At 33.6% G+C, this 23,030-nt stretch overlaps 4 protein-coding genes across 7 annotated transcripts; 2 read left to right on the top strand and 2 right to left on the bottom strand.

Annotated features, from left to right (window-relative positions):
• LOC109350746 (probable WRKY transcription factor 40) lies at nt 831-2,343 on the top strand. Its single transcript, XM_019592038.1, has 4 exons — nt 831-984; nt 1,092-1,322; nt 1,699-1,815; nt 1,896-2,343. The coding sequence occupies exons 1-4, from the start codon at nt 973-975 to the stop codon at nt 2,259-2,261; spliced, it is 726 nt and encodes a 241-aa protein (XP_019447583.1). The 5' UTR covers nt 831-972; the 3' UTR covers nt 2,262-2,343.
• LOC109350745 (formin-like protein 18) lies at nt 2,513-12,650 on the bottom strand. 3 transcript variants are annotated; one of them, XM_019592034.1, is made up of 18 exons: nt 12,113-12,647; nt 10,837-11,537; nt 10,330-10,551; nt 8,050-10,242; nt 7,118-7,956; nt 6,820-6,946; nt 6,409-6,480; nt 6,119-6,217; nt 5,967-6,008; nt 5,203-5,283; nt 5,043-5,093; nt 4,875-4,956; nt 4,242-4,336; nt 4,027-4,098; nt 3,817-3,933; nt 3,133-3,201; nt 2,962-3,028; nt 2,513-2,778 (listed from the first exon to the last, which is right to left on the bottom strand). In XM_019592034.1, the coding sequence occupies exons 1-18, from the start codon at nt 12,183-12,185 to the stop codon at nt 2,609-2,611; spliced, it is 5,172 nt and encodes a 1,723-aa protein (XP_019447579.1). In that variant the 5' UTR covers nt 12,186-12,647; the 3' UTR covers nt 2,513-2,608. The 3 variants fall into 3 exon arrangements, with proteins under 3 accessions (XP_019447579.1, XP_019447580.1, XP_019447581.1); XM_019592035.1 differs by having other exon boundaries at nt 7,130-7,956; nt 12,113-12,646; XM_019592036.1 differs by lacking the exons at nt 2,513-2,778; nt 2,962-3,028; nt 3,133-3,201; nt 3,817-3,933; nt 4,027-4,098 and having other exon boundaries at nt 4,242-4,346; nt 12,113-12,650.
• LOC109350747 (chorismate mutase 2-like) lies at nt 14,129-16,887 on the top strand. Of its 2 annotated transcripts, XM_019592040.1 has the most exons (6): nt 14,129-14,217; nt 14,482-14,683; nt 15,694-15,780; nt 15,884-16,027; nt 16,393-16,485; nt 16,624-16,887. In XM_019592040.1, exons 2-6 carry the CDS (start codon nt 14,483-14,485, stop codon nt 16,867-16,869), a joined length of 771 nt encoding a protein of 256 aa, XP_019447585.1. In that variant the 5' UTR covers nt 14,129-14,217; nt 14,482; the 3' UTR covers nt 16,870-16,887. The 2 variants fall into 2 exon arrangements, with proteins under 2 accessions (XP_019447585.1, XP_019447584.1); XM_019592039.1 differs by lacking the exon at nt 14,129-14,217 and having other exon boundaries at nt 14,402-14,683.
• Nucleotides 18,101-22,829, bottom strand: LOC109350748 (BTB/POZ domain-containing protein NPY1). The gene is made up of 4 exons (XM_019592041.1): nt 22,425-22,829; nt 20,573-20,642; nt 19,326-20,477; nt 18,101-18,854 (listed from the first exon to the last, which is right to left on the bottom strand). Exons 1-4 carry the CDS (start codon nt 22,487-22,489, stop codon nt 18,333-18,335), a joined length of 1,809 nt encoding a protein of 602 aa, XP_019447586.1. The 5' UTR covers nt 22,490-22,829; the 3' UTR covers nt 18,101-18,332.

Below are 23,030 nucleotides of genomic sequence, written 5' to 3' on the forward strand. Positions count from 1 at the left end.
ATAAGCAACAAAATTTATTATGAACAATAAGATAATAACAATCAAAATAATAACTAACAATATATATAAATATAAATTATAAATTAAGTCAAATTAAATAAAATTAATTAAATCGTATATAAGATAATATTCTATTAATTCAAATATAGGTCAGAATGTCCACTAAAAATATAAGAAAGTTAAACAATGGAAAAGGGAAGTTATAGGGCCTGCTTTATTTTATTAAAATAATGTTGTAAATGTTTAATGTATAAGATGGAAGTACAAATAAAATTGCAGATGACAAAAATTTTTGGTTCAAAATATATCCATTATAGGTTAAAAGATTAATTTTTTTTTTTTAGATTTTGTAATTTTTGTTTTGGAGAGATTACAAAAGCAACTTAAAACATTTATAAAAAATCTATAAAAAAAAAATCATGAACAATGAGACTCTTATAGTGCAAAGTGCAGAACACATGGTGTTTATCTTAGAAAACACATACTTTGTCACTTTCTTTCAATTTTTAAGGCTTCCTTGTATATCTCAAAAATATGAATTTGTTTATAAAAAGTGCATTATTTATTCACACTTGTTCATATGAGTATGATTACATTTTGGAATCTAGTTTTCTTTGCACCGAGGAACACTTTCAATAGAAAATAAAAATTTATATCAGAAACGATTTCAGATTATGTCATTGTGATGACGTCATGGTGATTTTTCTAACACGTGAAATTGAATTAAACAATTTACTTATATATATAAGAACTAAAGAAGCCAAGCCCTAGTAGAATAATTATTAAAGAGACTTGATGATAAATTGAGTTTCTTTTATCTCTTTTTCAACAACCCCATACTATATATTATAATATTATTACTCAATATAAGGGCACCTATACCTTATTGTTATCTCATCTAGCTAAATCATTTATATTTCAATTAAGCAATTCAGTTGTGACTGAATAATTAAGGTGTTCAAGCTAGCTATAATGGATCAAAAGGTAAGTAACTTTGTTCCTTTTTCTTTGCTTTTGATCCATGGTTATGTGTATGTATCTATATATATACATTATTACATAAAAGCTTATGACAATGTTAATTTGATTAGGTTTCAACTTTGGAAGTGGAGTTACAACATGTGAAAGAGGAGAATAATGCTCTAAGATTGATGCTTGAAGATCAGAGAAGGAAATACAAGAATCTTCAATCGTATCTTCTAGAGATCAAAAATAATGTACATAATCTTGATACAAACAAGAGAACAAGACTTAAAGAGTTTCCAACCGCAAAAAAGCCTTTACAAGTTTATGTTAGAACCCACCCCAACGACGATAGTTTGGTATGTTTCATCTCAACTATTCTCTCTAATCGGTTGACAACAATGTTTTAAATTACAGTTGCAGTTATAGTTGTTATAGTATGGATTGCGATCGTTGTTGCAGTGTGAATTATTTGATGAGTAAAAAATATATTTTAATATCAATACAATATGATGTGGCCCAATGCAGTTGTGGCATGATACAATTCAAATATGATCCACAATTTGAATCAATGGTTGGTAGAGTTATAAGACATTAAGCACGATTTAAACCTCGGCTGTGCTCTTCACCCTCCTTGTTAAAAAAAACTTTGCTAGTAAAGTTAACTTAATCATGTTCAAATTATATGATAAAGTTGATAATTAAGTTTATGCAACATTTTGATTGAAAATATAGATAATAAAAGATGGATATGAATGGAGGAAGTATGGGCAAAAGGTTACTAAAGACAATGCTTCTCCTAGAGCTTATTTCAGGTGCTCTATGGCTCCTAACTGCTCAGCCAAAAAGAAGGTATGTGTTATAAAAATGTCTTATCATATTATATTATTTACGAGATTCTAACATTGTTAGAACTTACTGATAAATTGTAGGTGCAAAGAAGTGTATATGATAGGTCTATAATTGTTGCAACTTATGATGGAGAGCATAACCATGATGATGAGTCATTCTTACCATCATCTTCCACACCCAAAGACTCATTCTTACCTCTTACAATCATACAAAATTACAAAGAAGCCCTTAACATTGACCATGCTCTTTCAACAAATAAAAAACCTTGTAAGGATATTATGGACTATGGCAACAACAACAAAAACAACATGAAAATTGAAGAATATGTAAGTTCATTAATGAATGATCCTGAGTTCACTGTAACAATAGCTGAAGCAGTTGCCCACTCCATCATTGCTCAACCTAAGCAACAATGTCTAAATCTCAATTTGGGTCTTCCACAATAAAATGAATAAGTTGTATTGTGATGAATATCTCAAATATTTACAAAGCATTTGTGGTGTATCACAATTCACAAGGCCTTTAACTGAAAACTCTTCAGTATAGCTACCTACCACTAATCTATCATATCTTTATCTTTATATGTATAATATCTAATTGGATCATCATTTATTTACATCACTATTGAGCAAAACTAAATCAAATACTTTGTACACCAAACCAAACTACTTCATCATGCCTTGCTGAACAGAATGCATTAAATACTTTATGGTAAGTATTGTGTGCATTAAAGTAGAAGGAAACTTTTATCACTATGGAACAGTTTTATTTAGTACCTTAAAAAAGGTTGTGATCATTTACTATTACCAATCTTGATACTCCTTTTCATATGTTCAGAGTCCTTTTTACCAGCTAGCTTTTCTGCTTCTTTTTCCGCTCTCTTTTTTTCATATTCAATCTGTTTGCAATTTTCATCATGCGCTCGGATGAACATCTTCACAAAGTTTAGCAGAGTAGATACGACTACACACAAAACAAAAGGAAACAAAAATTCGCCTCAAAAGTTGTTATGGTGAGTTTAATGTAAACCAAGTATTTTAATATTGGCAATATAGCTTTCTGAAATCCTAGGAAGGCATTTACGTCCGAGTTTTCGAAAATAAAAAACAATGACAAGGTAGACTGATATATAAGATAACTTGGTACCTTGTTCAAATGGGACACGTGCCGGATCTTCTCCAAAGTAAAGGGCCAATGCATCTGCATTTCTACCCTGATACATCATGATTCATAAATTGAGACACATTTGTCGTCATATCAAGAATCGACAACTTAAAACACAAAACTATCTTCAAAAGTAAAGAGCTAAATCCATACCACATTGGCATAAAGTTGAGCCAAAGACCTCACTTCAGATTCAGCATCACTAAGAAATTCCTTTAAAATCTGAATATTACAAATTGAAGAAGAATTATTTAAGGTAAAGATAAATAAGGAAAAGAAGTCAATTTATAATAGTCGAAGATCTTCCCGCAGAAGGTTAATTATGCCTCTAAAATACTTGCATCGCTGTTAATCTTAAATAATGATGTTGCATAACTGATCTAGGTGTGTTAGTCATTAGTAATTCTAGCTTTGGAGTTCTGTTGTCACAGTGGTTCGGTTTGACGCAAATAGCTTATAATCTAGCTGGAAACTTCTAAGCTAGGAGTTGAAAGCTAAAAGCTGATAAGTTAGCTAATTGATCTGAATGCATCAGAAATTTGGATATGTTCAATCTAATTAAAGCATTTAGTGTGTAATTTGCTCCAGTTTTGGAGCTTCTAAGATCGCTTTTAAAAACTCAAAGCTGGTTTCAAAATCATATGGCAAAATTGTTTCTGCATCAAAACCATGGTAGTGAAAAAATGTAGCTTTTGTGTTGGGTTGAAACTTTTACATTGAATTTTCCTACAAACTTGATTTTAAGTTTTTAACATCCAAACATAAATCACTTAGACTTAACTCATTTTTTTATCGAAATCAATTTAACAAAATAAAAACATTCGACACCATGTATACCTGGCAAAAGCATTCTGACACAGGTCCATCATTCTCTGATGCAGTCAATTCCTGAACAACTTTCTCTAGTCCTTTACTAATAGCTTGCATTTCTTCTGCCAAATATTTTAATTGTATCTGCATGGAAATACTCAGAATCATACACCAAAATCCAAATGATAAAGAACTTAAACCAACTGATATAACAGTAATATATATAAACAAAGATACCTTGGTTGAACCCTCTAAATGCAACAGGTCTTTGGGAAAATCTAATAGTTCCGGAAGCTTTTCAGCTAGCACCTACAATTTGTCAATCATCAAAACAATTACTACCTAACTTATTGCTATGCTTAAAAATTTAATTATAACTTAAAACACAAGAGTAGCTAAACTTGTTGATACCAAACAGTTCATATTAAAATTTAACTATGGCAAATGTTTACCTTACAAAGGTAATGCATTAGAGTCATCTTATTGTTCCTCGCTCGTGTATCAGTGAGTTTAAGGAGACTATCCAACCGAAACCCAATAGCAGAACCTACATTAATCTTATAAATTAACTGTAAGAAAGGAAAAAAATTCAATATTACAGTGATGTCGTTTTCCAATAAGATTTTAGGCTTAAATATGTTTTTGGTCCCTGAAAATATGTAGAATTTTGGTTTTAGTTCCTATAATTTATTTTTTTGGGTCCTGGTCCTTATATATTCCAAAATTTTGATTTTAGTTCCCAGTGATGATATGGCTAACACTAACATGCAATATGCGTTATACAAATTGAAGACGTGGCCGATTGTGGTGTTGGCACGTCATTAACATGGACTCAAACCAAAATGACCAAATAAAGTAGGGACTAAAAACTAAGGAAAAAGAATTTGGGGACTAAAATCAAATTACCAATATTTACAGGGACTAAAAACATAATTAAGCCAAAAAAAATCATCCTAGGATGAAAAGTTCATGTCAAACAATAACTACAGAATCGACATAATTGTGCCTAAGAGTATCTGTAATCTGTCCATAAAAAGCAAGCTTTGTATGGTGAAAATAAAATGAATGCAAAAGATTTAACTCACCTCTTGCAGTTCCATGGTTCAAAGCATTACCCAAAGAAAGAATGGTCTGCATGATTCTTTTCAACTTGACTGAATTCCTGATCTGGTAAACACACCAATGGAAGCTGAAGAGAAAAGCATACAAACATGGAAAATAGTGCATTTAAAAGAAAAACATATATGACTAACCTCTTCAGATGCAGAGTTCACAATATTCAAGTCCCTTCTAAGATCTTTCACCTACATGAATATTATACAACAAAGTGCACAAGAGCAGTTAAATTTGTAATGGCAAGAAAACATATTAATCATTTAATAACTAAAAAGCATCGCATCGCTGTGTTCTTACCTGCAAACAGAATTGCATCTTAAACGAAAAAACTCTTAGCTTGTTTTCCACTCTTGGCACTTTCATCATTTCTAAGAAGAACTGTCACAAAATGTGAAACCAAATAAGAATGTAACGGAAAAGAAACAACTCAGGAAAACATGAGTGTGATTTCCATGAACTATACTACACATGGTAAGTTTTTAGCCATATTAGAAAGCTTCAACTCCATCCAAATGATATCTCAAAAATTTATGCCTGACGATAAAAATGTGTACATGAGTTTACATAGGAGAAGGTTAACAGATCTAGTTATATGATTCACTAGTGATTAACTTTTTATCGTACCATCAATGCTAGACAAGTCATCAAACCATAAGAAGTTCTTTTAAATAGGAATAGGAAGAGTAAGACTATATTTGGCAGAATTAGCTTATAGTTGTAAGATTGTAGCTTATAGTTATGAAGCTAGCTTAAAGCTATGAGCTTGCAGCTTAAAGCTTATAGTTGTGTAGCTAGTTGAGTGAATTAGAGTACTATTTGACAAAACTAGCTGAAAATTTGGTAAATGACTTCAAAGGATATTGGGTCTAGGAGTAAAATTGCCATTTGTTGAAAACATAAAGATAGAAGCTACAATCTCCCTTTATTTTATTCATCATAAAAAAGTTCTACAAGCTTTTTGACTGAATCAATCAACTATAATCTAGAAAATAAACTACGAGTTTGTCATGTCAAACACGCTAAAAACAAGGAGCAACAAGAAACAGTATAAGTTGACTCACCTGTTCACACTTTCCCAAGTTGTCCTTATCTCCAGTATAGCCCTGCATATAAAGTATGGCTATAGCTAAAATAAACATAGAATGTTGCAAAGTTGGTGGTGCTTCCCCTATGACATTAAGTTCTGGTTTAAGAAGAAAATAAGGGTTAATACCTTGAGCTGCTCCATCTCTTCTTTGGTTGGACAGAACTTTATGAGGTTCTCAACCTGATCAGCATATAATACTGAATCATCCATTGCAAGCACTGCACTCTGAAAGACAATGGAGTAAAGCATATCAGAAAACAATTACAAATTTGGCATATTTCTATGTTATTATAAATGACTGGGCTCGTATTCTCAACCAATGTGGCATTTCAATACTTTAACACTCTAGGACATAAACTCAAACAAAAATGTTCATAGCATACTTGTTAAGAAAACCAAAAGGAGTAATATCCCACCATTAAATCAGGCAAAGGGATTTTGACTTTTGTAAGCATGATCTCACAGTTATAAGCCCGCCTGAGCTCAATCTGCAAGATGAAATGAATCTTTAATCAGAAGCTCATATTTTATAACAAGTCTTGACAAGAATTTACTATTAAGGTTTAAGGCCTTAATGAAAGTCATGACACACAAGAGCCAAAAGACTAAATAAAACCTACATGGCTGCATCACATCCAATTCACAAGTAAAAGAAATTGTCAACATTATATTTAAAGTTTTAGTTCTTAAAACATTATAATGGATAAAAGATTTATTTCGGAACCATTTTGGACAAAAAAATGAAGATGAAAAGCTACCTGTCTTTTCTCTAATAACAGTGGAGAATCTGAAGATTGGTTAATAATCTAAAGGAAAAGGCATAATACCAGTTGCACTTTGTCAACTTTTTGCCGCGAGTTACGGCGATTTGAATTTCCTTCTTTTCCATGATCAGAATTTGGAGCAGCTGCAGAGAATAGGCTCTCAAGTTCTGACATGTCAAACTCCGGAGCCCTGGCACCAAAATTATTTTTTTCAATATAATAATAACCAAAAGTTCATATTATAGTTACCTGATGTAGGGTAAGATGAATTCGGTAAATGAGAGAGAATTATGTATCTATGGTTAATATAAATTAGAGTCATTATTTAATATTAATACTAAAGCATAAAGGCTTGACGCACCATAAGTCATACCTACAAGCTTCTTCAAGCTTCTGTGTCTCAGCCCACAAGCTTCCATGCACGGCTCTTGTTAGTTTTAACCAATGGTAAGGTTTCAGATTGCTCCGTTTAGTCTGAGACGGACCTTTTGGGTTAGCTCGAAATAGGCCACGACCCTTTGCACCAAACGGAACACCAGGCGGTCCAGGGACTGGAGGTGCATGAGGCTGCAGCAATGCAGCGTCAGATTTTGTAGTAGGAGGGGAAGGAGGAGGGGGTACAGGCTTAGATGGAACATCAGAGTTCTTAGACAATGGAGGAGGTGGAGGTGGTGGGGCCAATGCTGTAAGAGTAGGAGCAGATGTGGTGGAACAATGCCGAGGAGCTGGAGGTGGTGGAGGTATTGAAGATGGTGAGGTCTTTCCAGTTGAAGCAGCTGATTTGTTTGTACTCAACGGAGGCGGAGGCGGAGGCGGAGGAGGACCTTTAAATGAATCTTTGACTGTGGAAAGGGATGTTGCAGGAAGAGGTGGAGGTGGAGGAGGGGGAGTAACTAATAATTTTTTACCTTTATCATGCATTGCATTTATAACAATAGGCTGCATCAATTTTGAACTAGGCTCATGTTGAGGAAGAGGTGGTGGAGGAGGAACAAATGATTGAGAAGTCTTCTGCTTTGCGGAAAGAGCATCCACTTTAGATGGCGGCAATGCTGGTGATGATGATGCTGGAGGAACACTTGTAGAACTAGGCTCTACAGATTTCGGCACCTTTGAATCTGAAGGAGGTAAAATAGAAGAAGGGGTAGATATCATCAATTCTTGAGTGACATGTTTGATATTACCGATCGGTGCGTGATCCTGCAACACAGTTGTTAGTCCAAGAGCTAATGGTGCACTATGATATGAGTTATTACTATAAGAAACTGGAGCAGATATAGTAACTTGACGAACCTGTGGAGATATGATTTTAGATTGTGCGGGTAACTCAACAGCAACCTGTAACTTTTGAGGTTCAATCTTCTTGTTAATTGAGTTTGCCGTATCAACTGAAAGAGGGTCAAGTGACGGACTATCTTGTTTCCTCTGAACTGTGGATGCAAGACTCTTGATATCATTTTCTGACAACATTTCTGATTCTAATTCTCCGCTCAACTTTCTCACTGAATTCACATCCATGGATGGTTCAACTACGGGAATAGATTGTTTCCTCTGAGAGATAGATGTCGAATGATTGACATCACTTTCCAACAATGCCTTTGACTCTAATGATTCAGTATCCTTTTCATTTGGCTCTAATGGCCATGTCTTATTTTTCACCAAACTTGCATCCTTTGAGGTAGAACACATGTCATCATTTTCTAGCAATGCCTTTGATTCTAATGATTCAGTATCCTTTCCCTTCGACTCTAATGATCCAATCTTATTTTTCACTAAACTTGCATCCTTTGATGTAGAATACATGTCATCGATTTCTAACGATGGCTTCGATTCTAACGATTCAGTGTCCTTTTCCTTCGATTCTAATGATCCAATCTTCTTTTTCACTAAACTTGCATCCTTTGATGTAGAATACATGTCATCATTTTCTAACAATGCCTTTGACTCTAATGATCCAATCTTCTTTTTCGCTGAATTTGCATCCATTGATTGTTCAACAAAGGGAGTAGTGGACTTTTTCCCTTGAGCCACAGATACAGGAAAGTTTGTAACATTTTCCAACAATGTGTTTGATTCGAAAGGTTCGATCATATCAGTAGAATTTGAATGTGTTGAGAGTCCAGAAGAGGGAATAGTTTGCTTCTCCTGTTCCACAGGGGCAAGAGACTTGCTATTTTTCGGTGATGCCTTTGATTCTAATGTTTCTATCTTCTTTTTCACAGGAGTAACCTCAGATGATTCAAATAACGACATAGAAAGTTTTTCCTGAACTTCAGAACTCGGACCCTTCATCTCAGTTTCTGGCAGCACTTTTGGTTCAAACTTTAATCTTCTATCATTTTCCAACAATGTAGTCGATCCTAATGATTCAACCTCCTTTTTATTTAGCTCTAACAGATGACCCTTCTCGCCAAGTGATGGTTCATTTAGTGGAGTAGGTTTTTTCCCTTGAGCCACTGATACAGGAAACATGGTAATTTCTTCCAATGATTCCTTTGATTCTAATGATTCAATCTGCATTTCAGTAGAATTTGAATCTGTTGATATTCCAGTTAATGGAATAGGTTGTTTCTCCTGATCCGTAGGTGCAAGAGTCTTCATGTTATTTTCTGGCAATGCCTTTGATTCTAATGGTTCAATCTTCTTTACCATAAGACCATCCTCAATTTCTGACAGTGTCTTCGGTTCAAATATAGATCGTCCATCATTTTTCGACAATGCCTTCATGTCTAGTGATTCAATCTCTTTTTCATTTGATTCAAGAGGTTCAATCTTCTCTTTCATTGAATTTGCATCAGTGGATGGTTCAGTCGAGGGAATAGATTGTTTACCCTGAGCCAATGATGTACGAAACTTGGTGTCATTATCCAATGATTCCTTTGGTTCTAGTGAATCAATATCCATTTCCTTGGATTCTGATGGTTTAGTCCTTTTTTCCATTGAACTTGTTGTATCCATTGATGGTTCAATTAAGGGAATAGATTGTTTCCCTTGAACCATATATGTAGGAAAGTTCGTATCATTTTCCAACGATTCCTTTGATCCTGATGGTTCGATATGCTGAAGTGCAAGAGGCCTGATGTAATTTTCAGGCAATGCTTTTGATTCAAATTGCTCTATCTTTTCCATTGGAGCATATGAAGATGATCCAAATGAGGTTATAGATCTCCTGTGAGCTGCGGAAGGTGAATTTTTCATATTGTTTTGTGTCTTCAAATCGAATTTAAATCCTCCGGATAATGTCTCCTTAAGCAGTTTGCTTGTTGGGGAAGAAATGCCACTGTCCAATCTTTCAAGAAGGATATTTGATGCTGTGATCTGTTGAAGCACATTTGCTACTTCTGTATTTGAATCTAGCCAATCAACATTGTTGAACATTTCTTTGACCTTAGCAAATGCTTCAACCGGTAGGCCTTCTTTCTCCTCAATACAAGGCATACCCATTGGAATAACGGAAGACGAAGCTTCCATATCGGAGAAAAGAGCCTACAACAAGAAATACACTTGTCCTTCATTAACGTTAATCATGATAGTTAAAAAGGGATGGAGAGAAAGACAGGGATCGGTAAATACCTCTACTCTGAAATTTTTAGGGAAGTTGTCTTTAGTATTCCATAATATGTCAATTTCATCACGGTTAAGCATCAAGATATTTGATCTTATGAATGCTGTATTAAACATAACTCGAAACATCATGTTTTCACGTTCCAAATCACTGTCCAGACTAATACACTCGAGAACAACATCTCCTTGAACATGGCAATGGATGTCAATCTTAACCAATTCACAATCAGCCTGTAATTAATATGAAACAAATGATAAATAGATTAAGGGAAAACAACATTCTATTTAAGAACCATTTATCCGAATATGGAAAAATGAAGAAATAATGATGCTGTTTTTTTCTTCTAACTCACTCCTTAAGTAGTACTAAATTAAAAAATCCAGTTTGTAATTGCATTTAACATGTGTTTTGTTGAATTTTACCATGAGGGAGAGAAGTTCATTTTCTTGAATTATGATACTTCATGGATTATAAGAAAAGCATTTCAAATTAGTGCAAAGGGATTTAGGTGTGACCTGCTTGTAGTACCGAACAAGTTTGCTCCTCTTTGGAGTTGAAAACAGAACTTTGGGAGTCCGATCAGCAGCCATAAAAGGGTCCTGTCCGTATATCCGAAATATAGGACGGCAACCACCTTCTCGATCCATTTTAGGAACAAGTCTTAGAATTACACAATCCAATGTAAGTGCCCTATCTAGAGGAGGCCATTCCGAACCAACATTTCTTCTTGATATATACTGAAGATACCTCAATTGTGAAGGTAATGGATTCAATGGTGACATCAATTGCAAAAGCTCCCGAGGAGCTTGCTTGTATATCATGTCTAGTGTTTTCTGCTCCCCGGTAAACTGCTTTCTATAAATCAAGAATGCAGCCAGCATAAACGCTAGAACCGCCCACCCGCCTCGTTCACAATGCATCAAGATAAGATTTTGCCGTCCGAGTTGAACCCAGTTTTCACCCGATTTCAAGAAATGGTGGATCATCTCCATGGTGAGTAATGGGCAACCTTCATACTGACGAGGATAGTCAATCACCATCATATCATAGTCGGATAAAATGTTAGAGATATGGCTTGGGCTTTCTCCCTCACGCATGTTGAACACCATATATGAAGCATCGGGGAAGTGACCGTGAAGTTGCGCAATTATTCCCTCTATATAACCTTTATGTTTATCTTCTTCCATTACATCCGCGGTAAAGCAGTAATCAAAGACTACACAATACAGCAACAAAATAATCACAATCACATATATATATATATGAAGTAAAGATTCTATAAGATAAAATAATTACAATCACTATAATTCTATAAGATAGTGAAAGGTAAACTACCAAGTAATATGACATAATCCATTGAATATTTATTTTTCCCAAATTAGTCCTATTTTAAACTAGAATAACATAATCCAAAATAGAATAAAATACATAAACAACAAAATAATCTCAAATTAAAAACCCTAAGAATGAAATCAAAATCCCTGAACCAATAATCAATATATATACCTAATCTACATCATTGATTCATTGTAAGTCTAAAAGAGAAAACATCCATTCAGCTCAATCATAAACAAGATGTAACAACAGCCTATTGAGAAACTGGCATTTGGGCTAAACAATAAACTGCATAATGTACAAAGAAAATGTAGAAAATTCAAACAATTTCCATTATCATTCCCTCAAAATTCTTAAAAATTAGGCATACCCAGCAACAGAAAATGAAGAAAGATGAAAACTTTGCACTGAAAATAAACCAATAACATTGTTGTCCACTTGAAGAAGAAAACATACCATAAACCCTTTCACTGATTTCTAAAAGCCCATCAGGGGGCTTCTTATAGAAGAATTTCCTGAACAATGCCATTGTCTAACAAGATCCTTGAAACCCCACAAAATGGAAAATGAATAACAATAGCAATGGCAATGATGATGGTATTGTTGGTATTGAAGGGATAGATTTTTGCTTGGTCTTTAAGAAACACTTAGTAGATATTGTCCCTATCTTATCTTCATGTCTCTATATCTAAAGGAAAGAGAAAAGAAAAAGGAAACTTAGCTTTCAATGAAGAAGAGATACATATATATATATATATGTTGATTGGTTAGAACATAGAAGAAGAATATGGATGAGAGGATTCTTTGTATCTGTGACAATAACGAAATGTGTGTGTCTTAATGTTATGTTTTGTGAGAATCATGAAACACATGCATTGTCATCATGATGATGATGATAATGTCACGTGCCTATGCAATGTACTTTTGGTTGAGATTAACGACAAAGGACATACATTTGTACTTGGTTACGGTTATGTATCAGCCCCATTTAACAATAAATATTTGTTTCATCCTCTATATAAATCTTAGGATTTTCCAAACTCTACATTTTCATCCTCTGTCATCCTTGCATTTCTCATAGTTTTGGGTAACCCAAACCCGCTTGAAACATTTATTTATATATATATATATCAAGTTTCTATAGGTTTTATATATATATTCATGTCTACTTTTATAATTTCACATATATTAATCGAGTTATCGATAGAGTATTAATTGTGCCAAACTGAAACATGAAAATTGAACTCAAGTAAAACCTAAATTCAGTCACATTGTGTTTTCCCCATAAAATTAGGGTTGAACTCATATGGGCATCACTTTTCATTGACATTCCAATTGAAAATTGAAAACAAATGAACACATAGACTTGTCAAAACAAGCTACCCCAAATAGGTTTAGGCTAGTAGGGGTGTAAGCGGTTCCGGTTTAAACCGCGAAACCGATGGAACCAAACCGCAAAATGTGGTTCGGTTCGGTTTCGCGGTTCGGTTCGGTTATTTTTTTAAGGAACCGTTTATATTCGGTTCGGTATATGGTTTTAGAAATTTAGGAACTGTTGGAACCGAACCGAACCACATATTAAAGAAATGTATACAAGGGATTAAGGAATAATGTGTTATAATTGTTTAAATTCTTCAACCAATTATCTAGCTTAAATTATCAATTTTTGTGTGAATTGTAGTGTTATATATGTTACTAAATTATTATTAAGTTTGTATTATATATGTTATTAATTACTAAATTGTTTACTAGTGTCTTATAATTTGGAACATATTTACAATTTTTGTGATATTGAGTTTGAAACTAACATATATCATATATTGTTATACATGTATTGTTACGATTCATAATTTTTTATAATAATAGTATTGATGTTTATGTTTATCATTTTATAGATAAACAATATCTCTTGTAATACATTTTGAATTTTCATGGAAGATTTTTTATAAAAAAGTAAATGAAAAAACCGTGGAACCAAACCGAACCATTCAAGAGCAGTTCGGTTCGGTTCGGTTCGGTTCGGTTCGGTTCGGTTCTAATAGTTAAATTTGCGGTTAACCGAATTTTTACACCCCTATAGGCTAGCCCACTTTTTGTTTGGGCTAACCGACTTTTGATTCGGGTTAAAATGAGTCAGGCTGAATAGCTCAAATAAATTTTATCTTAGTCAAAGTGCACCCCAAACCCGGCCCAAAATGGATGGACCTATAAAAGAAGAGAATAGTAATAAAAAATTAAGTGAATGGAGGTATAAAAGAAGAGAATACTAAACCCAAAAGTGTGGTGAATGCTAAACCCAAGTGAATTGTGTGAAGGCCTATAAAAGAAGAGAATAATGGGTAAGAAGAGCCCACAAGCAATGGTTATGATTCTTAATTCTTAAGTGAACATGCAATGCAATGCAAGTAACTTATAACTAAGTATCTCTCACCACACAAACCTTCCAATCTCCTCAACCCATAAAGTCTTCACATTCTTTCTCTCTCTCTCTCTCTCTCTCTCTCTCTCTCTCTCTCTCTCTCTCCCCACTCCAACATCAACATTAACAAACAATTAAACAGGTACTTTCCATTCCATTCCATTTATTTTATTAATTCAATATAGTTCAGTTGAATGGCACAAACATTAAACTATAATATTCACATGATTCGTTATATATGGGTTGGTACATTACATATATTAATCCATTTCTTCTATATACAAAATGTGCCTATCTCATATTCCATCACATTATCATTACCATAATCTTTAATCTTTATAATGATGCTTTTTCCATATGGGTTGGTATTGTTGCCTCTTATAATTTATGTTCTTATGATATGCAGAATGGCCAAAGCTGAATACACGTTAGATTCAGTGAGAGGTGCTTTGATTAGGGAAGAAGATACCATAATTTATGGCCTAATTGAGAGGGCTAAGTTCCCTACCAATTCTCAAACTTACACTCATAACTACACTGGAATCCCAGGCTTTTCTGGTTCATTGCTTCATTTTGTTGTTATCAATACTGAGGCTGTTCAAGCTAAGGTTACTACTTCCTCTTACCTTATTATCTCTTCTTTGCTTATCTATTTTCATATCTTGTTTTGTTTTCCTTTCTTAATTTTTAGTCATTATTATTGTCTACTGTTAAAAGTATCGAAGTCCCACGTCGGTTGAGAATATGAGTCCGAGAGTCATATAGTTCATAACTTCGATAGCCCTCCCTCTATAGTTTCTTTTGTGTGGAAGTAGGCACAATTATTCTAATATGGTATCAGAGCCTACCCTATATTGGGTCAGTCATAGGTGATCATTAAGATCGGCCATTTTTGAATGTGAAGGTGTGTTAAAGTATCGATATCCCACATCAGTGGAGAACATGAATCAAGAGGCATCTATAACAACAAAAAATTGTCTTTACTTGAGGGAGCATGTTAGCTATAAAAGTCATTCATGATTTTTTTCCTAATAGCTTAAGCTTTTGAAATAATGGATGATTCTTCACCTAAGAACTTGAGCTTTAGAGAGTTTGTTCTTCACAAGTATCTGATATGCTAGCTGATAGTTTTCTATAGCATCACAGGATAAAAGTATACCGAAAACAGTTTCAAACAAAGTATTCCTATAAGCATGCTCACTTGCTGTTATGTCTATCCTGTCCTAGTCCAATTTGGTTCTGTTGTCTGTTATGCTAACTGATAATCACTTTCGGAATCGCAATTTTCGGTTTAGGTAATAATTTTTCCACGTTAAAAGAAAGATGGGAATTGAAGGATAAGTTAACATATCTTAGTCTCTGCAAAATCTATAAATGGTTCTGGCTATTAGCTGTTGAAATTCAGTGGTATCTTCATAAGTTGATATACTTACTCTGCTTTCTTTCAACAACATGGAACTTTTGTAAGATTTGATTTATAGATTTCTGCTGCTGATGTTACTTATTAATCAAGTTTTTTATTTGACTCATACTATCATAAGTGTATTTAGTCTAATGGAAATCACCATTAGTGGTTCTTATTTGCTTTGTATTATGTTATAACTATGTTATATTACAGGCTGGAAGATACAAAAACCTTGAAGAAAATCCATTCTTCCCAGAAAATTTACCACCCTCACTTGTGACATCTTACCCCTTCACACAGGTAACTCACCTAAACTCTGCAATAGTTTTCTAGTTTTCTAGTTTTCGCAGCTCATACAACTTACTAGAGAAAGAATTTTGCTTACAATTGATTTCATCTTCAGTTTTTACATGCTGGAACTGCTTCGATTAACATAAATAAGTCCATCTGGAAATTGTACATTCATGAGTTGCTTCCATTGTTTGTTGCTTCTGGTGATGATGGCAACTATGCACAAACTGCAGCTAGTGATCTTTCATTATTGCAGGTAAGGTTTTATCTGCAAGATCTTTTCTGAGTATGTTCATGGATGAATTTATGTAGGACAATCTATGATTATATATAATCAACAACCAGATTAGTTTTTATCAGAGAGACTTATTTCAGTACACTATAGGATAACATATTTTTTAATCTATCGATCAATCAATATATGTTTCATATTATCTAAAGACTGAGTCTTCTGAGATATTATTGTAGTAAAACTCTTTTAATGACATGACAATAAATTAATCGAGCGATAGTGTAAAAAACATTTATATCGAAAATGGATAAAATTTACAATCTTTGGTAAAAGCAGTCTAGACTTTCATTTTTCGGATGTAAGATTTTCATGCTATAAAATATGTGCAGGCCATATCTAGAAGGATTCATTATGGAAAGTTTGTAGCTGAGGTGAAATTCAGGGAGTCTCCTCAAGACTATGAACCTTTAATTCGTGCTAAGGTATGCAATTTAGCAGATTGATGAGTGTGCCAAACACCCTTATTAAGCTTATTTGCATGTATATGTTTCCATAAACCAGATAAACTTTGTATAAGCTCTTCTAAACTAAATGACCCATAATCTTCTTGGTTTTTGCAGGATACAGAAGGATTGATGAAATTGTTAACATTTGAGAGTGTTGAAGAAATGGTGAGAAAGAGAGTTGAAAAGAAGGCCATGCTATATGGAAAGGATGTGACCCTCAACAATGATGATGATGATAATGACGGTAATATAAAGAAATACAAGGTTGATCCATCAGTGGCTTCTACCTTGTACAAGAAATGGTTAATACCTCTCACCAAGGATGTTCAGGTTGAGTACCTCTTGAACCGCCTTGATTGAAGTCATTGCAATGCAACTTGAAGAAAGGAATATGATGTTGAAATGGTGAAGATCTTATGTGATCCTTTATTGTTCAAATAATATTTGTGCTTGAGATTATTATTCCAATTGAATAAAACGTTATTTGGGTTCCTAAAAGATTTGTAGTCAACCAACTTAGCCCCCAAAGTTTAGGTCCATCAAGTAAGTTACTGAAAGGTCTAAATGGGCACCAAGTTTGTTCCGGATACTAACATGACGCCCATTTTGATTTTTCATGGACTTAGTTGATGGACCTATTCTTTGAGGGACTATATTGGTTGACCATGAATCTTTCATGAACCCAAAACAACATTTTATTAACAATTAACGTGTAGATGCTTGGATAAGCATTCACACATGATATAGTAGTGTGTAGAGCAAGAGTTTGTAAAAAAGATTGATTCCTTGTAAATTATATCATCATCATAACATCTCGTACAATGTGTAAACCCTTGCCTACTTTTATATGTTATTCTTCTGGTAACAACATATACTCTTCTCAACTATAGGAGGTTCCAGTGCAACTATTCAGTTTGATAGATTCCAAACTTGCTAGAATTTATATGAATATAGTAAATATATTTACCTATTGCCTAAGCAAATATGTATCATATCTCCTAGGAAGATGATTGGTTTTGCTTGAGCAAATTGTACTGTACAACTAATTTGGGACAATTGTTGTTTTTTCAATATTATTTTTTTTTAACTTTTTTAGATGTGCATATAGATAAAAGATGAATATTAATTATATGATGATGACTATCATAAGGTATTTGGGTCATGTGAAGGGTGCTAAGTTTTCTTCTCTTATAGATTTTGTTTGGCCTATGCTAATAGACTCTTTTATGAGGTTTCTATGATGCAACACTTGGAAAGGGATTCACAAGTTTTGTTATGTTACTTTACCTCTGTTCTAATTAATCTCTGATACTTATCTTTGATACAAGGTTAAGGTGGATGAACCCTTGTTTTAGGTTGTTAATATTCATTCCTTGAAAAGACCCCCTCCTGTTACTTCAAGGTCCTAAAACCCCTACAAATATTGCTATTTGATAATATTCTCTTCTAAAAATAGAGTTTTTATTATTTTAGCCCCTACAAATGTTGAACAAATGCTAATATTCTTTATTTTATTTAGTCATAAAAGACCTCATTTCAAAGTTAGCTTTAGGCCTCAATATATATTTGGCTGAACATAATTGGTCCTAGGATTGCAAATCACACTATCAGCTATAAGATAATGAGGCATGGCTCATCCCAACCAATGAACATTTCTATAGCATAGGATGTAAAACATTACCCCAGTGACAATGCATTACATTTTCTGCCATGATAGTGAGACCCTTTTCTCAATTCTGTGCATGCACTTAAAATACAATATTAAGTAACATCCTAACACTTTACATTTCACACAGCAACTTGAATAATCTCCTTCACCTTTTTTAAGAAACAGAATACCTTCTGTGTCTCAAGGATGAGCCACATGATTTTGTATCTCCAACCACTACAGAAGTTGTTGGGCTATTAGAACTCCCTGAAGTCTCTGAGCATCTATTCTCTCCTTGTTGTCCTTTACCAACACTCCATAACTTGTCAAATATTCTCCTCGACCTTGAAGGCAACAATTGCATGCCACTTCGGCTGTTTTTGCTATTCTTCTTATTCAATTTCCCGTTCTTATTTTGTAACTCTTCATCTTTAATCTTTAATTGACTAATATGGTTGCTGTAATCCTCGTCTTCGTTTATTGCAATGTGTGAAGAAGAATTGCGCCGATTGTAACTAAGTGCTCGGGCGTTGGCAGCAGAAGCTCTTACCTGTTCGAAAAACAGAACCTGCATTACGACTCGAAGCGGAAGGCGTTCGTTCTGAGCAGCATGCATTGATGCATCCATTGTCAATTTCTTCACATCAATCAGTCCACATATCTTCTTCTTTTCAGCTTTTGTCAAGGTTGGGTGCTCCTGAAGATGAAACAATAAAGTTGATACTAAAATGTTAAGGGTGCATGTAGGACATGAGACACAAAACGACGTGTATAGATAAATATGCGTGTGTATATTAGTCAAAAAAATTATGAGCAACATACAGAAGAATTTCCCAATGCATGTTGGAGGAGTGTTAGACGTCAATAAAGAGAGGTTTCAGTGTTTCCTATTTTATAGGAGCATTGTTCCAACATGAAATACTTCACATACAGAAGAACTTAGGTGTTTTCTTAGTGGTACTGATACTAATACTAATGGTAACAAAAGCAATAATAGTTACCCAATAATTGAGGTAAGTCATAACATGAATAAGCCAAATAAGTAAAACATTTTCTTTAAGGTAATAAGAGAAAAGATTGTAAGAATTTACAGGTCGAATAAGGACAGAAGCAATGCAACAATTCTTATCATGGTATGATAGAATACTTCATGTTTACAAAATGTTACCTCCAAGTAGAGATCAACGGCTCTGTACAGACTATCATGATTTGGTCTAGCAAAATCTGGAATTGACTGTGACAAACCAACAAAACTAGAGAGCCCAAGATTCGGATCATGTGCAATTTCCCGAAGATAGTCATCTACAAGCTTGCCAAGATTCAATAAAGAGCCATGAGCTAGAATATAATCACCATTTACTTTAACACCACTTTCCTTTTCATTTGACATGTATCGATTCAAAAGGCATTGTACCAGATCAACATCGTATGTCGTAGTCTGTGGAGACCTTGCTGGAATCAGTAAATCTTTGGCACAAGCTTCGTGCAACTTTAGGCTAATGCTTTTCATCAATAACTCACTCAACGACTCGTCAGCTTCGACTACTATGGCCACTTTCAATAGCATCAACAAGAAACTACACGAACAAACCGCGTTGTCATTATCACATGGCAATAAGAAGACAATTGTTTCTACCAGAGATTTGTTCCTCCACGCATGCGCATCAGAAACCAAGGCATCAATAGAATTAGGCAACCATCTTACTGCATATGTTTTCAGTGCTTCAGCAATCACAACATCATCCATTCTTCCCTTCGATTTCACAGTGATCATTATCCGTTTATAAAGATCAATGTCAAGCTCACATATATCTTCAACCCACCAATCCTTAGGAACAGGCTCAATTTTCTCTTGAGATAATTCAACAATCTTATCAGTAGGCTCAGTCAATTTCCGGTTATAAGTGTAAGACCAAGTGATGTTTTCTGGGTCCACAGAAGTTTTAGTAGCTATGGAATCTATGCATCTCCCAACTATCTTCAAATTTTCAGACCATGACAGAAGAGATTTAGTAGTTTGGAGAACAATTATAGAATCCTTCCAGCTACGAAAGATACTCGAGTTAAGGAACACATCAATTTTAAAGATTAAGTTTCCTCTATCGATATCTTTGTTCATCTCAAGATACTCGGCTGCACATCGAGCAGCAACAACATTGTAAGCATTGAGAGTAACAGTCATTCCATAGCAGAATTTTGCACATATTTCAAAGGCCTTGGACCCTCCAGGGAAATCATCCAACAGAATTTCATCACAGTTCTCTTCATTAGCCTTTGATACCAACTTATGCAATCTATTGCTCTTGGCAAGTAGAGGAAACTGCAACTCATGAAAACTCAACATTAATAAACAACAAAATTGTTTCCAAAAGTTAAATAATACTTTTCTTATTTACAGGAAGATGAGTTGAATACCTTGTGAAGGTAAAACTTAACATCACCAACAGTTATGACAATATCTGTAGCCAATTCAGATGACACATATCTGCATAAATTTCAAATTTACTAACTAGGATATAAATAAATCACATGCAATGCATGCATAAAAGTTTCATGGCACATGGTAAAATTAATGTAAAAGGTATTTATAGCATGGAAACATCAGAACATGTGAGTATGTACAAAAATACATTATATTTCACATCATAGAAGCTATCACATGTCCACCACCACCCCAAAAAAAATACAAGGTTTAAATACAATGCTAGTCCCTAAAGTTTCTCATGAATTTGGTTTTGGTGCCTATAGTTAAAAACTTCACTAATGAGCCCTTGTACCTTCACAAAATCTATAGATTGGTCCTTGGGGTGAAAACTAAAGTGAAATAGGGACAGTTTCTTATAGATTTTGAAAGCATAGCAGTATAAGGACCCAGAACCAATTCTTAAAAAATAGGGACCAAAACCAAAATAGTGACTACATTACATGGACTAAAATTATATTAAAATGAAAGAAAAAAAACTCACTTATTTATTTTTAGTAGTTTTTTAATGTTTGAAACCTCAGTTTTAATTTGAAATTACTCCACTCCACATCTTTGAATGTTTTAGGATGTTTTTTTTCTTGTTTCAAAAGTATTATTGTTCAATAATTTTAAGGTTTGGCCAAACTTTTTTCCAATTCTATCATCATTCAGTGATGATACTTATCATCTTGCTTTATTGATTAATTCTACTTTTTCTTCTCTTTGGAAATAAATAGTTGTGTAGTGTTTTAGTATACTCCTTAATGATTTCTTAATCTTTATGTATTAACCTTAAACAATGGAGGAATTTATTATATATGATTACCATTTACCACTCTGGTCCTTAGTTGAATGATCCATATACCACATGCAAGACAGTGACACTTCATTGTGGAGTATGATATACAAATCCATTAAACCAGAATATCCTTGAAAATATAATTATCTAACAATACAAGCTAGTGAAGACACATGCTTAAAAGTACAGAAAAAGTTATATAGCACTATTATATATTATATATAACTTACAATAATGTTTTTAAATATTGCTTTACATAAGTATCATAGTTGGACCACAATGTCTTTAACAAGTGTCCCAAGGAAGGACCACTTCTGACTCAATGGCTTTGAGTTTCCCTTTTCTTCCTTTTCAGTTTCCAGCAAAGCAATACAACATCATTAACATTAACATTATATTCCAATGGTTATACAGAAAGAAGAAAAAAAAGATGATGACTTTTCTTTTAAGGCATTCCAGAAACCATATCAGTAACACCAGCAGACATTAAAAAATAAAAGAAAATGTGATTTTTAAGAAGAACTTGTTGTAGTTAATAAGTAGGTTTAAATATGTTACTGTCTAGACATTCTTAGGGTTTATCCATATTTAGATTTTATTCATATTTTGTGCCTTAAAGTACCAAAATTAGTGATGTTTTAGTTCTAACATGAGGAACAAAAGCACACCTTTTTAGAAAAATGAGAGACCAAAAACAAAATGTTAAGAACTTCTTGCAGCACCTAGCATATTTAGGCAGGGTTTGTTTGGTTTGAGAAAAAAACATTTATTTTTAAAAAAATTCATTCTCTACTATTTTCACTGGATTCAGAATTTTGTACATGAAATAGGTGAAAACAAGAATTATAACAGCATGTGTAATATAATGAAAGCAGAAGAAGGTAGTACAAGATAGTGAAATAATAATAATAATAATAATAATAATAATAATGGTTAAAAAAACACAGTTGAAAGAAAAGAAGTTAAGAAGAAGAAGAAGAAGGTAGTAGAAAAGATAATGAAACCTGAGAGAGTTTCCATGATCAGCTTGAAATGCATCAGGTTTGGAACCCAACTTCATAAACTTCATTGTTTTTCTCCTTCTTCTTCTTCTTCTTCTTAAAAATATGAATAGAATACTAAGTTAGTAAGTGACAATGTTGAAGAAGTAGTTGTAGTTGTAGTTGTGTTATAAGTTGGATGGCATTGATTGATGAAAGAAGAAAAAGGAAAGAAGTGTTTGGTGTTAGAGAATAAGCACTTATTATTATTATGATTGAGTTGATATGAATGTGAATGTTAATGTGAATATGAATGGGAAAGAGAGAAAACGTGTTAACCTTACTTGCTCAGGATATATCTTCAATGCAATGCAGTGCAGTGCAGTGCAATTCTTTTCATAATATATATTATATTATATTATGGATTCACTATTATTGCATGGCGTCACAAATGTATACATACAACACTTTCCAACACAAAAAAAGACTATTATGGGCCTAAAAAAGACTATTATTCTCATCCTCTTATCATTTATATATTTACACATATCTAATTTATATATATAGAGTAATTCTATAATTTGAAATTTATTATATAAGTTATGTTTGGGTCGGGTTCAGGGTTGAATT

This window comes from Lupinus angustifolius, chromosome LG06, assembly GCF_001865875.1.
Source record: "Lupinus angustifolius cultivar Tanjil chromosome LG06, LupAngTanjil_v1.0, whole genome shotgun sequence".
Taxonomy (NCBI): domain Eukaryota; kingdom Viridiplantae; phylum Streptophyta; class Magnoliopsida; order Fabales; family Fabaceae; genus Lupinus; species Lupinus angustifolius.